Here is a 19,361-nt window from a genome sequence, read left to right as displayed (position 1 = left end):
GCAAACCTGTAGGGCAGCAACTTCAAAATTCTTAAGTGCCTCTCAACTTATTATAACTATAAAACGTCAAATATACATTAAAACCCTGTAAGTTGTGCAGCAATTTGAACACAAACAGTTAACACTTTATGTTATGGATCAGACTGAGTGAGCCAGTAGATTCCATTATTCCTCTTCAGATCTTTCAGTTCAGTTTGAGTTCTATAAATGTTCCATCAAGTCATTCTTCAGAGACTGACAATTTACATTCATCCAGACCAAATTATATTTTATGTGTGAATTCAAAGGTGATAGCTGAGATGTAGTGCATAGATTAGGCTGAGCATTAACAGGAAGATCAGCAAGTCCATGAGCTGTTTCACTGGTGGGCTTGACATCACTATGGTCCATCGCTGTATGGCAAATGTGATCTGCATCGTCTTACCAATGAGAGGTAGGTTTCTCAGTCTTAACTTCTCCAACAATGGCTTGCCTCAAATGTCCAAGACTTGAGGGATCCTCTCCTTGGACATCATTATGCAACTGTAGTTTTCTAAAAAGTAGGCATATATTATAAACTAAAATTTTAATTTGGACCAATCAATTTCAAGTGTTACTGGAGAACACACTAAGGACCTGATCTACTAAAAGTTTGCACGTGTAAAAATCTGCAAAAAAACCCCTGCAAGCTGATCTACTAACGGTGCACACTGAGGATTGTGTGCAGTATAACATGCACTGTTAATTTAGTATGTTTGCCTTAATGAATATGCAATATCAGGCATTTCTACCTGAGTGCGCAAAATATTGGGAGGAATAGGTGCAAATACTTTAATTTAGTACACACAATGTGATTTACAAAGCCTGGAAAAAATTGCACTGATACGTTTGAAAGGTAGATGCTAATCAGCACAGCGTTGCGCACAGATGGCTGCAGTTATGTGGTGAGGAGGATACGTCATGGAAGAAGACGGAGAGAATGGGTTTTTTCAGAAAGTTAACTGCACCTGCTGCTCAATATTGGTCAGAGGCATCTCTTCCACCGGCCCCTCACCTGTTTTATTTGCCGAGGTTTAATTGTTCATCTTCTTCTTAATTTTATCGGTTTTTCTTTTTGTTTTTACACACAGCATTTACTTTCTCGCAGATACTCACCCATATATCGTGTTTCTTTGAGTTGTATTAATATTTCTTTGCCTCTTACACTAACACCTCCATTTCCCTGGCATTAAATTTCACTTTCCGCTTGTGATCACTCTGCTCTCTGTAATGCTCCATGGCGGAAACCAGTAACACACGCAAAACACTCATTTGAATACTACTGCCTCTACTATGTTTGAGTTTTAGTAGATCACCTGCAAAATGCCCACCAACCAAACCTGCAACCTGTTATAATGCACACGCAATTTAGCGCTCTTTATTTGGGATCTTAATAGATCAGGCCCTAAGTGTGTGACATGTGCTCATGCAATTATCATGGTAGTGGGCTAATTCTTCAAATGTGGCTGTCCATCAGCCTACAATGTTTAATTATATATATATAATAATAATAATTTTATTTATTTAATTATTGATTGATGAATTTATATTTTTATCCATTTGTCTATCAATTGACTTATTTATTTTTAAAGGACACCTCAAGTAATAGTAATAAGGCACAATTCAATGTGGAAAGACAGGGCTGAGAGTATCAGCTCAACAGCAACAATGCTCCCTGCGTGGACATGCACAGGTAGTGTGTCCTAAGCATCACATAAGCAATAGCAACTAATGCAGCTGGGACTTTATCTCTCTGAAGTCAGGGAGATGAGGGACAGCAAAGTCTGTGCACATACATAAGTCGTGTGCGCACATTACTGTGCAGCAACTGTCAGTGAAAATAAGTTCCCCCATTTCCCACAGTTTTACTGAAAAACATGGGCATTCACAAAGTACTATTCTTATTGTTAATAAAACCATTGTCAAATCGAGCATTTTGATTGTTGCAGTCACAAAATTATAAAATAGTTAAATACATTTAACCTCTTAACTTACCAAAAATGGAAGATGATACACAGGTGGCGGAGGGTAACATTAGCTTTTGGCTTTCACAGGAGGTTGAGCATGCTCCAACACAGAATGGTTTACCTGGATGTTGAAATTAGAGTTTCCATTATGAAAACATTCAAAAAACAACACACTGCTATGCATCAGGGCGTTTGGCATCAACACTTTACAACACATCATTTCAGTTATCTTCGTTCCCGGCAAGGCTTGCTAGCTTAGCTATGTAGCTAAAGTTGCTCACGTTCTTAACTTCACAATTATTTCAATGGCGCTGTTAACAACCAAGAAGCAGAAACACAAAAGACAGGTCTGCAGGTCTTCTTAAAGGAAAGCTTTAATGAAAGCCTAACCGTCAGAAGTGGACGTTAACCCTTGAACTAAAAATAAAATCGTGTAGGTTCTTCGGTGGAGTGATTTTGTAATGTATTAATATTTAATAGATAAGTAAACACTGTAACAACAAACTTTATTTCTTAAATTCACTGCATTGTGCTGCAGTACATGTTGTTGAATGGAGAAGCTATATATTGTGCTGTGGAGGTGAAGGGGCTGGGAGAGCCCCGTGATAGGGTGTATAGCCACATGTGCATTGAAAAGATACAGTTAGAAAACTGTCTTTCTTTGTGTGTATGTAAGCACATTGATCCTGTTGTAACAGAAATATCAAAAATAATAAATATGATCCTCATATATGTTTTTTTTTGGAAGATATCAGGATCATAGATCTCAGATTACAATTGGAATTAAAAAAAGTGATCTTGGGCTTGAAAATGTTGGTTACCACTACTGTAAATGATTTTGAAACTGTAGATTTATTTAAAATTATGTAAAATACCCTACTGGTTCTCAATATGTTTAAGTAAGTCAAACTTCTAAACAAATTTTAAAATTCCACTACTTATTCCAATTAATTAATTTGAGCATTTTGGTGGCTGTTTTTTGCAGTAGTGAACCTGCGGTAATAATACATTCTTCTATTTAGCATGAATCTAAAATTGGCACAAAATATTTAGCAGTAGGTTGATCTCTTAAGGGTCCGGGATAGAGTTATGTTCTGAAAGCTTTAATGTAAAGCTGTTTTAATGAGATGTTAGCTGAGACAAACCTGATCCTGTATATTGGGTTTTATCAGTCATGACTCGAGTACCAGTGATGATACAAACACTCAGTAACATTGCAATTTGTGTTTTCAGATTTGTTCAAATGGACAGAGATCACTTCTGTTGTGAAGCTTAAATGCTAAGAGGACACTCCTGCATGCCAGCAAAGGTGACTGAGCTGAAAAGCTGAGATGCCAGCTGAATTAGCTGCAAGTTAAAGTAGAGTTTTGTTGAGTTAATGTCCGTGCTGTGTGAAAATAAAGATGCTTAAAGCTGAATGGTTTGTCTCTGGCTGTTGTGAGAGCCCCGTGGCATGGTCAAATTCTTCCCATCATATGATGTTATTTGATAAGTAATGTCAAAAGAATTCACAATGAAGACATGAAATGACATCATTTTTAGGTCTTATTGTAGGAATACATTTACCTCTGCAACCAAAAAGATAATAAACATGATCAAAATCTTATTTAGTGTAACCAAACCTCTCTAAGTATAAGATTCACATCATTGTACTGGCTCAGGTGGGACTCTAAGGGTACTGATCTAGTTGTCTGCCAAAATGTCCCACAGCTCTATCTGTCATTGTCTGATGAACTATTCTGCTCAGTCTTTTTAATACGACACATGTCTTTGTGCTGTGCTGCCTGAGAGATCCTTTCCTACGAGGCTTTACTTTCTCTAATTTACTCTCCGTATCAATTGAATCTTTCCTGAGGCAAACTGTTAATGCCAACATCAGGATAAATTAACAGGTTGGAAAATGTTGAGAAAAGGCATTGGTTCTTGTGTGCAGTCCTAAATGTTCAATATCTACTTTTAAATTGCTTGAATTTCAGTTCTGTGATAATTTGTTTATTTAATTCATGTGACATTTTCAGATGCTTGATGCCTTATTATTTCTTTGACATTTCATTTGTCCATTTTTGGTCTCATTCTTCTAGGGTAAAGAGACAACAATTTGTACAATTAAATGAACAAATGAAACACACCATTGAGAACATTGCTATCATTATTTATATTCAATGTCTGCCAATAGATCCCTTTCACCCAAATCTTACACACTGCACCTTTAACGATGAAGATATTATTGGTGCAAAACAACACAGAACACCTGTGATAATGGGATTTAATGCTTGAAGACATTTCACCTCTAATCAAAGAGTCTTCTTCTGTTCTCACAGACTACTGGTAGGTTTCAGGTATTTTACCTCTGTGGGTCTGTACCTCTGAGTGGAGGTCAGAATGGCTGTTGATACTTGTAAGTTGTAGACCCACCCTGCTATTGTGTGAGTCATTAGGGTCACTGGGGTTGGCCGGTGGTTGGATGTTGATCTGTCTGAGGAGAGAACTTAGAACAGCATTGAGGTCGCTGAAAGTCGGTGTCTTAAACCACCTCCTCTGTTAAGTGATGGTTTTCCAGGTTGACGAAGATGGCTTCTTTCAATCCTCTTTCAAACCATCTGTCCTCTCTTGCCAAAATTGACACATTCCCAGCCCCTTCAGATTGTTCCTTGTCCTTGAAGTGAAAGTGAACTGCTGAGTCCAGGGCTGTGTTGTGCCATATGTTTTTGAAGTGGTTGTTTTGTTTCCCGATGTATAGGTCTGAGCAATCCTCGTTGCATTGGACTCCCATTAGTCATTTAGAACTAAAGAAACCTCTTGGAGAAACCTCTTCAAGAAACACAAGCAAGTCCTGTTGCCTACGTAGACTGACAAATTTAGAGTTTCTTTTCCAGTGGTTAAAATTTTTAAATTCCAATTCAGTTGACTATAAGAGACATGTGTCTTGATGCATGCACTTAGTAGCAAATGTGTACATTCAGAAAATGATTAGAATTGATATATGAAATATTTGTTCTCATTGGAAAGAAAACTGTCAGTAAATAAATAAATACATAAGTAAATTAATAATATCAGTATCAGTCGTTCATGCTATCAGCTCAGTGTGTATGCACATGTGTGTGTATGTAAGTTTAAAGTTAGTAGCTGAGCCCCACCCTGTGTCAAACAGGCAGAGAAAAGAGAGAAGAACCTAGTGAAACCATGAATGACAGCAAAACATTGTACAACACTCAGCGTTGATCCCCTTTCTCTTTTTATTAAGGTGCAAACGTGATTAAGTGTGTGTTCCAGGCCATGTCAAAGGTTACGAGTGTCATCGGTAGGTTTTAAGGGTTTCATGTGTACTTAATGGATTACTGGACTCCTCTTGTGCTTTAGATCCGATAGATCATCTGTTGGAGCAGTTGTTAAGGTCAGGGCACATTAAAATCATTTACTACTGTTTGTATATGTCCTTTCAGTCGGTCAACGGAGGCTTAACAACAGCACAGCGTCTTAATTTTAAAGCCATCAATTTTACACTGACTGGGCTTGTGTAATTGCATCAATCATCGTTCTTTATAGGGTTTAATTTTACTTGAGTATGAGCATTTGTGTAACTTATTGAACATTTAAAAAGTGCATTATTTCCCTATGTTCTTAAATCCATGAACAGTGAAAGAGCAGATGTGATAATAATCACAGCTCAGTAATCGTTGATGTAAACAAGGCTGCCATCCTGTGGCTGCCATTCTGTGGGGAGACATGATTCACATTAGACAAGTCCTGTCTCTTCAGAATTGTAAAAAAATAACGTGTTTCATATGTTTCCCAATACATGCACATTGGCTGTTGTTTTACATTTGTGTTATGCACATAGGTCAGGTGCTTATCAGGCGAGCCTGAGCGAAAATGGTGACGCTTGGGTGGTCTTGAATATGAATCAATGATGGACATACACTCTCTCATACAAGCAACTCTATATAGCATCAAGCCTAGCATGTGCTTTTTAAAATAATTAAGACTAAAATGCTCAACAATAAAAACAGATCCACATACACTTTATAATTATAAGCATTTTGAGCAGATATCCTTTAAATAATCTTACAATGTACATCAGAGATGAAGATTAATGGTGGAAATATTTGAAAGTGTGTGTTACTCATCATTTATTTCTTTTAAACCAAGAGTTATATTAACATATATTAGAAAAATTAAATTTTCATAAACATGCCTCATATTATTCCTTATAAAATGCTTATTATAATTGAACAGAACCAAGATGGAAAGAGCCACAGCTAGCACAGATTTGATGATTCTGAGATAGGCTTTTGTGTCACTCGTCAAACTGCATCCCACACCCTGAAATACCTGATCTCAAGCATATCACCCAGCCATAAACAGTTTGAGCTTCTGTTCACAGCAGAAATGTTGGATAAGTGCCTGTGTTAATTAGGTTTTAGAAGTTAAAGGAATTGTATAAGGGGACATGTTGCTACAGGAAATAGTAACACAATAATAATGAAGTTTGTTGAAATGTCAAATATTCAGAACTGTGTCCACACAACACAATATATATCTCTCAGCAATATTTCAGGCTACATTTGTATTTATTATTTGAATCTGCTTAATACTAAGTTTGACAGTAAATCCTAAATTGAGATGGAGTAATACGCTGAATAAATGTAGATGATCAGCATTTTTAGGCAACGTTGGAGCTCCAGTAGAGGGAGCCAGACAACTGTTGTCCTGTTTATATTCAGAGTCACTGCTCTACATCCTGCTTTTGTCAAGAGTGAGAGCGAAAAGAGGCTTACGCCTGAGTTTTTTCAGATAAATCATCATGTCTACATTTGTGATCTCAAAAGTAGTAACCACTTTCAGCCACTAAACCAAAGAGAGTCAGTTTTTAATAAGTATGTGAGTTTGAGGCAGACATGGAATTTTACCTTCTAGATCTTTAAAGTTGAAAGTTGAATATTCTTTCTTTTGTGATATTAGCTGCTGTACTTCATGCTCATCATAGCAAGAGCTGATACAAATGTCAGATCTTTGTTATAGCACACTCTCAGCTAACTTATTCCTCCCACACATGTGAGGTCATTAAGACTTACACACTTGGAGCTGACCTTGCTGTAATGGGCTGTGCGTTACCTCAGCCTTGTGGTTGACCCCACAGGAAACTGCAGCCACACACACACACATAAGAGCCATGTGTTATTGCCTCAGTCTCCCATAAAGCTTGAGGTTGTATGTAGGCATGGAATTAACATAATGCTGTGGGTTGTGCTTCATCAATAACTGTATTTACAAAATGAGATCTAGCTCCATTATAAGATCATTTGACCCCAGTATTTGTCATGATGTGCAGGGTTATTTCTCAGTCAGTGATATCATGTGTTTTTTTTGTTCATTTGCAGATGCACTTAAGGAATGTCAAAGTAAGTGCATGATATAAATGAACTACAGAACTAAATATTGGGTAGAGCTAGACCAGTGGATAGACAGGACACATTTATTAGCTGATATGAACTTATTGCAGATCCTCTATTTTGACATGGATATATATTGTGTGTTGGCAGATAAATAAAAAGACATACTAGTACTGGAATGTTCAATATATAAAACATTTAAAACTGTGTTGAAACGAACAAAACCATCTCTAGATTTGTTTTACTCTAAATGTCATTAGCATCAGTCAGGGTTTAGCATTGGGCTGCTGTCTCACATCAAAATCACTGTAACTTTGGTGAAGAGGAAATCATTATACTACAGCATGTGTCAAAATGTATCACAAAACTAGTTTGGGTGACATGTTGGCAGTATTTGGCACAATCACCTCTCAGTATTCAAGTTGTAACCCTAACAACCTGCTGGTTGTCTGTGTGAATCTTCTCTTTCCTCTGTGCCCTCCAGTTTCCTCCCACATTCCAAGATTAATTGGTGTTGGCTGTAAAAGGCCCAAAGGTGTGACTGTGAGCTAAAAAGGTGTCGGTCTTTATATGTCAGCCCATTGATTGACTGGCAATCTGTCCAGGTTGCTTCACACCTCTCAGCCACTGTCGGCTGGGTAACTGTTGGCTAATAGCGTGGATTGATCAAAATGTTAAAGATATTGTAAGCAGTGTCTTAGTAGTAATGCATTCAAATGAAGTGACAGGAACTTCACAATTATATTGATGAGAGAATCATTATGTTCCATTCTTACAGTGTGTTATAAAGGATTTCAAGGCACAGTGATTACAGTAATTTACAACATTTGGAAAACAATGTTGTATTTCATGGCCATGTCTTCATCAAATAAACATAAATTCCAAACGATAATATCAAATAGTGTTTTACCAACCATGTATACAGGTAGGGGCTGTACTAACCGCAAAGCACCTTAAAGTGGCTATATGTACGTTTTGCTACTACTACATGGCGAGGTGTTAGCATCAGAAATGAGAAGATTTCCACATCAAACTTTACTCACTTGTGTTGTGATGGGTCAGATGTATAAATTAAGATAATCCACATATTTTTCCATAAATATCAAACATGTTATTTGATTAAATTACTTTAAGTGCAACAAATTGAAAGTAATGAAAATTGGAATAAAAAAAAAAAGTACAAAAGAAAATTTGAACATCTCTACACCCACTCCAGCCATTATATTTTGTTGTTTGCTTCCGTGCTGATGACAGGGTTGTGTCATGATTTCAGTTCTTGAGAAATTTCTTCAAATTGGGCACAAACGTTCTCTTGACTCAGGAATGAACTGCTTACATTTTGGAGGTCACAAAGTTCAGGGTCACAGTTACACAATAAAACCAAGCTAATTTATTCAGGAGGTCATGATAGATAAAATGTCCTCAAACAAAGGTCTATAACATCATAATGTCAAACTAGTGTTTTAATATATTTCATTATTAGAAGTATCAATGTCTGAGTGTAATGTGTGTAACTGACTCACAAATCAATTTAGTATATAGTTATTGTCACATTGAAATGGAGGGAATATAAATAAGAAGTCTAATAATAATATATAAAATAAAATAAATAACTAATAATAAATTAAGTTTCCTCTTTTCTTCTTCTTGTTAACTCATTTTCACTTAGCAGTCCCGGACAATTTTCTAACAATTTCAACACATTGTAACAACTAAACTTCTTCAACAGCTGCTTTTCCCTTCCTTTCTTTTCCTATTATATCCCACCCTGGATTGGATGGCGCCTGGGCCCCTCTTATAAAACATGAGTTTCTATGCTAACAATAGTAAAATAGACTTCAACATTTTATTAACTTCCTTCAAAGTCTTGACTTGGTTGTGGCTGTAGTTATGTTTTTCTCTTGGTCTTAAATATGCAAAGGCTGCTTTCATTAAAGTTTCACTTGACCAAATTTAAAGCGTGTCAGGATCCAGACACTTAAGTCTACACTCTCAGATCAGTGGTTTTCAGAGGCAGATGTCACTGGGTATCATTTGGGTTTGAAAAGCAGTCAGAGATTTGCACGACACTGACATGCAAGCTACAGGAAGACATTAAAAAAATATTTCTATGTTATTATAATGATGGTCGTATCGTCATCTTCAACATTTTTCAGTTAGGACATCACGTTAATCGTTGAGATCAAGGAGACATGGCAACATCACTTTAGAAAAATACAATTTGGCCAATCAGACAAACCTTGAGTCTAGTTAAATGTGTTTGGAGTAGAGAATAAAGCTGAATGATGGGAGACAGTAAATGTGTGTTCATTATCAGGTTATGCTGGGATGCTCCACAGAATGAATTTTGTTTGTGCGCACAGCTGTGAAACTATTGAGACTTAGCTTGCACTCTCTGCAATTATGATTTTGTACACACTCTTTTTACCTTTGTGGATTTTAAAGGTTTTATTTCAGATGATGTATTTTATATCATATGATTTCCATCACGTGTAGTTGGATTTTTATTTTTTGATATTAATATTATGTCAATATTTAGTTTTTTTATTTGTCTGGACAGGCTCTTGACCTACAATACCGTGGTCAGTAAATGTGTTACAGTATGTCAAATCAAATCAAATCAAATATTCTTTATTGTGGGGGAATTTGTCTCGGGCCAAAGTGCTACAGCAGCTGCAGAACAACACATTGTACAACAAACAACTACAAAAAAACAGTACACAAGGAAATATCATGTAAGACCAGGGATAATAATGCTAAATAAAAGTGAGTTAAATATTGCACCTGCCCTAAAAAACACTTAAAATGATAAAACACTGAAAGGATTAAACAACATTAGAAAGAAGAAAAACAAAAACTGGCATTAAAACTCAAAAAACCAGAGTGTAAAATGTGCCAGACAAAGTGCAAAGATTATTGAGAATCAGAATCAACATGTTTCCTTAAGTAGAGTGTATGAATGAGAGCTTGAGGCGGTTTGTTTCACACTTAGAGGCGCTGTTACGTCTGCCAGATGGTAACGGGTCAAATTCGAATGACACTATGTGTGACAGGTCATTAAGGATCCTGTGTGCCAGTCTGACCACAGAACCTTCATAGATGGTCTGAAGAGAACGATGGTCCTTTTTGCCCATCAACCTTCAGAGACGTTTTTATCATGTTCTTGGACAAATTCTCAATGTACAACAAATGAATTCAAATTGAGTCATTAGGAACTTCCATTTTCTACTGCTGTCGCATCTGTTAGCACCAACTGCTAGCTCTTCTAACTCAAATACTTAACTAATCATTTACATTTTCTTTTCTACTATTGCTCAATCAAAAGGAAAAAACAGCTACAAACTGTCAAAGACAATCATACATGACCACCATAAGTTAATACAGTGTACTCACTACATAAGTTGTAGTAGTGTAATGTCCTGTTAATTGTGTCCAAAGACTTAAAGGTTCAGTGTGTAGAATTTAGTGACATCTAGTTGTGAAGTTGCATGTTGCAGCTAAATACCCCTCATATCACCCTCCCCTCCCAAACATGACAAATAACCTGTGGAGGTCTTCAGTTGTCATAAAAACTCAAAAGGTGTTTAGTTTGTCCAGTTTGCTCTACTGTAGAAAACATGGCGGTGTCTGTAGAGGGGACCCGCTCCCGAAGTAAATATAAAGAAAACAACAATTAGTACAATTCAGATGAAACACACTAGTGAAAATCACTGGAATTATTTTATGTTCAATTTCTGCCAATAGATCCCCTTCACATGGACCTTTAATCATAATCAATCAGTGATTCATGTCTGATCTATTTACCACATTCATTAAACTTGTGAGAGTTGTGTTCTTGTCAAAACCCTGCATTTGAATTTTAGAAAACTGCTCTCCTGCATTTTAACAATCCACTCTGACTATACACTGTTATTTCCATAAGGGAAGATCAGAGCCAGAGGAGTGAGCAGTGATGTGCACCAACAGTTGGTACCTTGTGTGTGCTGGTAGATAGAAGGATTAACTGGCACCTTAGTCAGTGTGGAGGAGGTCTAGCTCTAGGGAGGGGATGCAGCTGGAATAATCACTCCCCAGTGAAGCACAGCTACACAGGAACCATCACTGTGAGACCCAGCCCACTCCTCCCACCCGTTACGTAAGCATGAGGAAAGCAGATCACCATTGTGACACTATGTATGTGTGCTCACTGCTTGTGTAAGTGGGTTTTTGAACTCGTTAAATGAATCTACCAGTCACATGTGGTACATATGTGTCAAAGTGGATGCAAATCTCCTCAGATCCGCTGCACTGTTGCCTAGGAAACCCAAAAGGGGTGAGAGCAGCATGCAAACAGTCAAAGGAGATGTGGCTACTGGAAATAGAAGTACCTGAAAAAGATAACGGAATCATTAGAGATGTGGCTACTGGAAATAGAAATACCTGACCACTGCACCACTGCACAATGTAGCTTAAAGGTCCAGTGTGTAAGATTAAGGTCACTAGTTCATTTCATCTGAATTGTATGAATTGTAGTTTTCTTTACCCCAGAAAAGGCCCTTAATAATTAAATACTTTATATTTACTTCGAGGGGATCCTCTCTACGGAGGCTGCCATGTTTTTTACTTTTGTCCAAACTGGACGAACTAAACACCTTGTCAGTTTTTATGAAAACTGAAGGGTACCACAGGATCTTTTTCATGTTTGCGAGGGGAGGGTGAGGTGAGGGGTATTCAGCTGCAATTTCAACACTAGATATCACTAAATTCTACACTGTACCAGATGTATTGCACAATAAATGGAGCAATGCCTGCTTTAACTAGAGCTGCGCTGCTCCAATCATGTGACACACATCATGTGACATACCTCACTCTCCACAATCATCTATAATACACACCCACCCTATTAGGCTATTTAAGCAGAGAAAATTTCCCATCACTCCCTTTGCTTGCCCCGCTGCTGCGTCAGTATTGCTGCCAGCCCCTACACCACCCCAGCATCCACCTGTAGGCTGGGACGGGGGCTTACAAGTATTTGCTCATCACTTCCATCATAACTACGTAATCATGTCTGGGGGAGTGATGACGTCGGAGCTTAGACACCAAACACTAACCTGTTTTATTGTTGCAAGAAACATTTGAACGTGAGTTGTCTGAATTACCTTTATCGCCGAACTGCTGAACCTCTTTGAATGTTCTGCTGTTGGATATAGTCACAGTTGTTACATGTATTGTGCTGACCACTATACTTTGTAGTATTACTAGAACAGTAGTTTGAAGTATAGAAAGAACACGCAGCAACATAATTAGAAAGGGTGTATACAGCTAATGCTGCATCAATAAGTCTGGAAGGGGGCTTCAGATAATGATGATTTGGTGCCATATTACAGCTATACATCATTCACACCTTTTTACAATCTTCCTAAGGAAAGACATCCATCAACCTGTTAAGAATTCAAATGAAAAAAATGTTTCATGACTGCATCAGATTTCTCATAATCACCAGACCCTGGTGCCAGTGTAATGTGGCGACTGTGTGAATAGCAGCTGAAGCCGCATCACCTTTTATGATGCAATTTTGCCAAATTGCAAATATACAGACTAAAGGCTCAAGTTCAATACATAAATATTCAGCCACACACTTCTTTAACGACCTCTAATACATTTTCACCAGATTAGTTGAACTATATGGCGAGGGAGCTTTTCTCATTATATACAACATCTAGTTAACAAACACATGAACTTTCCTCTTCTAGTTGTTCTGCAAAACCTTTTTTGTAGATGAGATTCAAATAACCAACCATTTTTTAATATTTTTTTAAGTAATAAAGCACTACTGTGTTGGTGATTAGTATACTGTACATGACAGAAAACAATTCAATACAGAAAAGTTAACAATAAAACAGTCTTACAATTTAAGCATAAGCCAGATGTTCATTAGTTTAATCCATTCATGTAGCATCATTTACTATAATTAACTGAGACTGCTGTGTGATGCACAAATAAAAAAGAATGCACTCTTGAACGGAGCGATATTGCATGTCTGTGCTGAAGAGCAGAGTCCATGCCGTCACAGTACATGTGGCCCTGCTGACTAAAATATTCAACAGATTGGGATTTTGGGTCATTGTATTTTCTGATAAAGCCTATGGATTAACAGTTAATGCCATGGGCTTAACAGATACTTCCACTGTTAAACTATAATTACATGATTAAAAATTTTAGCAAGCACAATTTATCCTGTTACATAACTTGCTGAATTTCATGTGCCAGTATGTACAGCATGCAGCATGTGTATGTATGACAAGGCTTGACACTTGAGGTTGGAGAAATTACAAGATAAAATGAGATCAAAAATGACAATGTGAACATTTGAAAAATCTGAATTCTAGCAGCTTGTTCAAGCTCATGGGTAATACTGTTATTGTGATGACAAATAATCGCAGTAGAGGAGAACTGTGGTCTTTTCTGAAATATGTTTTCTGCAGCCAGGCAGATTTCTATTAATACATGATACTTAAACAATGAAATATTGATATAATGTTAATATACAAACAAATATATTATATAAATAATTATGCTATTTTGTTCTGTTTCTTCTTTTGTTGTATTTTGTAATGTAATATATTTACCAATAAGAGACAAAACAAAGTGAATGATTGCATTATAATTGTTTTAAATTTTTCTATATATAACACAGTGATGTCACTATAATTAGTTCTTTTGGCCTCGAAAAGAAAAAGTGTGACAGCCCTAATATTTATGCCTCTGCACCAGTGATATCCAGCGGCTGGAGGCATTATGTTTTCAGGCTGTTCGTCCATCCCATTCTCGTGAACACGAGATCTCAAGAACGCCTTAATACGATATCTCTGGAACACCTGGAGGTTGCTGCCTGGAGGTCAAAGGTCAAGGTGACCTCATGTCCCTGTGAATGTGATTTATTAGGACTGCCAGTAGGGAATTTCATTGCATTTCGTACAATAAAACTCACTGATAAACTGAAATTTTGGTGGTCAAAGGTCAAGGTCATGGTGGCCTCAAAAAACATGTTTTTAAACTCTTGAATGTGATATCCCAAGAAGGCTTGAGGGAATTTCTTAAACTTTTGATCGTTTGTCTCTTGGACTCAAAGACAAGGGTAACTGTGACTTTATATGAATATGGGAAAAAAAAGTATACAAAGTTATGTACTGGTTGGCGGAGCCATACAACTACATGTGGTAATTCTATATCAATCGATCTATTATCTAAGAAATAAACTAATGAATTCCCTCCTTCTTGCAAATGCTTTTGTTCAGTCATGGGGTAAAAAGCAATGTCAGTGGGTCAATCCAGTTTCTTTTCTTTGACATAATTTTCCTTTACAATAATCAAAATACATCTTTTACAGTTCATATCAAATATGTTTTGCATCAAGGCACACAGAAAATAAATACAGCTTTTGTTTATATAGCTTTTATTCTTAGGTTGATATTGCGATCTTAGCATGGTGAGTATTGTCATACTCAATAATTAAGTCCATCAATGAAAATTCCAATTTGTTGCTTCACAAATGTGAGCATTTGCTACTTTTCTTACTTTTCAAATGTTTTCAGTTGAACATCTTTGGATTTAAAACCTTTTTGACATTTTATAGACAAAAATATAGAAACGAAAATATTTTTACTTGCAGCCATCTCAATATTAATGTAGTCTTATGGACAGTAGCTGACAGGAACTAGAAGGGATAGATCATATCACTCCTGTCTTAGCTTCTCTGCATTGGCTCCCTGTAAAATTCAGAATAGAATTCAAGATCCTGCTCCTCAAATACAAAGCCCTCAACAATCAAGCCCCCCCCCCCCCCCCCCCCCCCCCCCCCCCAGTGCATTTATCGGCAGCACTTTTTCTAATGGTGGTTCAGTATCATGCCCAAGGACACTTCGGCATGCAGATGGGGAAGACTGCAGATGTTCTGGTTAGAGGATGACTGCTCTATCCCCCTCAGCCACAATCACTCCTTACATGCCACTCTCAGTTCAGTTCAATTTAATTCAAAGGAACTTCATGGCATGGGAAACAGACGTTTACATTGGTCAACATTGGATGTTAGTCTCTCTCTCTCTCTCTGCAGGTATAACTGACTCCAGAGCTGCAGGATTCAGACAAACATCAATTATAATAATAACAACAACAACAACTTTAATAATCATAATTATGATTATTATCATAATTGTCATTATTCCTACCATATTAACTGTGTTGCTATCATTTATAACATCTTTATATCTATAAATATCACTGTTATTGTTTTCATTATATCAACCAGTCTGTCAGAGCTAAAACATAATGGTTTCACAACTGTTCCTGGTCGCTCTCTCCTCTCTTTCCAACCTCCCCCACCCATTTTTCTCCTGGTTGAGGCCGATGGCCTCCCACATTGAGTATGGTTCTCTTAGAGGCTTCTTCCAGTTAATAAGGGAGTTTTTTCCACAGTCGCTAAAATGCTGCTCATCGTGGAGACCAGGCGGAATCTGTCTGTTGTATTTGACTTTGATTTCAGTCAATAGTTGTTTAAGCTGAAGTATAAGTAAGAAGAGCTCCTACAAATTGAAGAGTGAATGAGGACAGAGAGAAGAGGAACAACTAGCTGCTGGAATCTGTTAGTGTTCCTGTGGGTGATGTGACCCTATGCCCACATAAGAAGAATGAATGCTGTAAAGAGTAAAATTTTCAGTGGACATTTTGCAGAGTGCCATCGTGTGTCACAGAGGTAATCTACTGGACCGAATCTACATTTTTTTTGTATTAGTACCATTTGTTAACGCACCCATATTTTTCAAACATAGGGCCTAGGTTGAATAATACTGAAATTCTGTACACAGAAATGCTGTTACACACAGTACTGCTGTACCACAGGTCACAATTTTCTTCTCTTGTCTGTCTGTCTGACATTTTTTCTTTCACAATGTTTTAATGAATATTATAGGATATATTAATTCTCAGTAAGTATTCAGACAGCACTACAGAATGGCAGTAGTGATTGATTTCTTGTTACAATACACTTCTAGCATATTGTTGAACCCTTTGGATTGACTCTCTGCCATTAAAGTGTATGACCTTACAGTGTCTCACGCAGGGAATCACCCTCATCAGTGCAGAGCCTCAGCCAGGACACACTGTCTTAGACACATGCATGCTACAAGATACACACTTAGTGTTTCTCTGCCCGCCTCACAATACCTTTTACATGCAAGCCATGTGCTTTAAATACCGTAGCAGCTGCCATCCTTAAAGCAGCTCAGCAGCACAAAGAGTGAATGGACTGTTCCAGAACTCATAGTAACTTTGTTTGGGTCAAGTCCTTGATGCATCACACTGAACTTGCACATAACATGAGGAAAACCCTTCATGGTGTAGGAAGCAGACTATGATACATATTATTAGAGTGGGCTGAGGGTGGATGAATGGAGGTTGTTGATGGCTTGTTGAACCACTTCATCTGTTGACAGGCGAAGTGGAGTTTTGTTCATTAAGAGGAGAGTTGGAAAGGACTGCTGGCTATGTTAAGCACTTCACCCAAGGGGGAGCTGAATTAGAAATCAGCTATGCAGAGTGCTAGGTCATTGTCTGCATTGAAGGGAACAGGCGGCCTCTGTGTCTGAGGATTAGGCTAGCTGTTAGCTTGCCATCAGGCATCTGGTCCACACAGAGCACAGTGTTTCACAGGACAGCAGCACTGCAACATGACCGCAGAGAGCGGGGAGATTTTACTGCATTGTGAGTTACTTTTGGCAACTTTCCACCACTGTGTCCATGAACCTGAAACTTTCCTTACCATTGCATTAAGGAATAGCTTTTGACAGTTTTGATATGTTGGTGTAATTCAGTGTATATACTAGTTAATTTGAGACTATGTGTTTGTGCTTGACATATCAATATGGAGGTAAACACTGATGATAGTTGTCTGGTTTGATATTTTATATAGAGAAATCTGTTTTTTAATTATTTAGAATACTTTTTCCTTTTTTTACGCACAAAGTAGAACACATCAGCATTGTGTGTTGCATTGCAAAGTGTGTTTTTATTTATAATTTAATATTGAGTGACAACTTACAACCACAGGTTTTGTACTATGTAGTCCTACACATACGTTTACTCACCCTGCTGCACACCAGCTATTCAACAGCTTCTAGGGATTTGCATAAATTTAGCTGTATTCCTTTCTATCCGTAATAGCCTGTTTTCATTTGAATTATAAACAGATAGAACGGTGACCATTTTTCTTGTTTGTTTTACCAAAAAAACCCTCAGTAAATCAGTAAGTTTATTTCATGTTTGTGAAAACAGAATTGCACTGGGTCATTTGTGTATAATTGGGACAGAAGCACGAGCCAAGTCTGGTGGTTAATGCTAGTAGCTTGTTTTTATTAACATCCATTTAAATGTAAATCTTATGTGCAGAGCCAAGGCATTGGACTGGCATGGCAGATCACTTGTTAAGGGTGTGGTTCTCCAGTAAAACATCACTAGCTATTCAAAGTGTGTCTGCGCTTCAGAAAAGATAGGACATGAATTGAATGTCAAACAAAGAGCTCACTGAGTCGCACAATGTAGATGCTTAGTGGTAGATTATATAATGACGCCCCAAAAGATGTTGAGTCCATTGCTCCAGAAGACTAACATAGTGAACCTGATATAGCATTGACTCATGCTGACATTCACTCTAAACAGACCTTGTTTGCACAGCTACAGTCACTAGTTGTCGTTTACTGAAAAAAGTGAAAAACATTTCTGATTTATCTCATCCAGTCATGCTAATGTGAAGATTCAGGCAAGCTTTGTTGCTATGGTTGTGTGTGTGTATGTGTAAAAATGGTGAATGGTAAATGGTCTGTATTTATATAGCGCTTTTCTAGGCCTGATCACCGCTCAGTACAGTTTTACATTCACCCATTCACACACATTCATGCAGTGCATCTATGTGCAGCACTTTTCTCTATGGTAATTTGGGGTTCAGTATCTTGCCCAAGGACACGTCGGCATGTGGACTAGGCTAGAATAGCTATAGAATAATTATAGAGAACAAAACGAAAAATAAATAAAGAATATATCTAAGATTATAATCGAGAATCTATCAGAATACATCAGAGTCTATATTCAGCCAAATAGGATCATAATCCGATGCAGAAGTCTGACAAACAGGAGTTCGCTACTTCAGATATTTATGATATTCTAGTCAAACAACTATCATCAGATAGAGGAAACACTTTGAACAAGCTTCCATTAGTGCAATCAGTACTGGACCAAAGCCAGTTCTGTTGGTTGCATCTGCATTTGTTTCTTACAAGGTCAAGGAAAGTTCATGGAGTTGAAAAACATTACAAAGTATCACAGACAGTTAAAATTCCTGCAGAATTAAGAGGAAAATCTATCTAGAGTGATGTTAAAGTTGCATTGAATTCTGATAAAGGTCAAAATGAGGTTTCATTTAAAAAAAACAACTGACCTGTATCTGATTTGGAACCATGTTTGGCATTTTGCAGAGTGCATAGCCATCGTGTGTCACAGAGGTGATCTACTGGACCGAATCCAAACCTTTTTTGTATTAGTACCATTTGTTTACACACCCAAAATTAAGGGCCTAGTTTGAATAATACTTAATTCTGTACACAGAAATGTTGTTACATTTGTACCATAGGTCACAATTTTCTTTCACTCAGCACATGCATTATGTATACTGAAATATTGCTGGGTTAGTGACCATGTTCACTACTGTGAATATTATAGGATATATTAATTCTCAGTAAGTATTCAGACATTCAGAAAGTGGTCCAAATCTGATTAGAAAAGCTTAAATTCCATGTGATTTGTACTGTTCATACCGTCATTAAACAATCAGATCTGGGTCACGTGGGGGTGGGGAGGTGGGGGGATCAGATTTGAGCCACTTGGGCTGTGTGGTTGTAGTGTAAGTTACAGGAATACACCACAACTTAGTTGTTGGAAAGTCAATTTGCATACA

General features: G+C 37.4%; 1 protein-coding gene across 26 annotated transcripts in view; it reads left to right on the top strand.

Annotated features, from left to right (window-relative positions):
• dlg2 (discs, large homolog 2 (Drosophila)) overlaps positions 1-19,361 on the top strand; it is a 183,029-nt gene that overhangs the window by 11,798 nt on the left and 151,870 nt on the right. Inside the window, exon 1 of one of the 26 annotated variants that reach the window (XM_069510322.1) lies at positions 16,962-17,116. The exons of the other annotated variants lie outside the window; for them this stretch is intronic. Within the exon in view, the coding sequence (XP_069366423.1) occupies positions 17,083-17,116 (34 nt within the window). The 5' untranslated portion in view covers positions 16,962-17,082. Of the gene's footprint in view, positions 1-16,961; positions 17,117-19,361 lie in introns of those variants that run through there. 26 annotated transcript variants of the gene reach the window in all.

The sequence above is a fragment of the Paralichthys olivaceus genome, chromosome 15 (genome assembly GCF_024713975.1).
Source record: "Paralichthys olivaceus isolate ysfri-2021 chromosome 15, ASM2471397v2, whole genome shotgun sequence".
Lineage (NCBI taxonomy): Eukaryota > Metazoa > Chordata > Actinopteri > Pleuronectiformes > Paralichthyidae > Paralichthys > Paralichthys olivaceus.
Note: the sequence above shows the minus strand (reverse complement) of the source record. Positions and strands in the feature narration are given on the sequence as shown.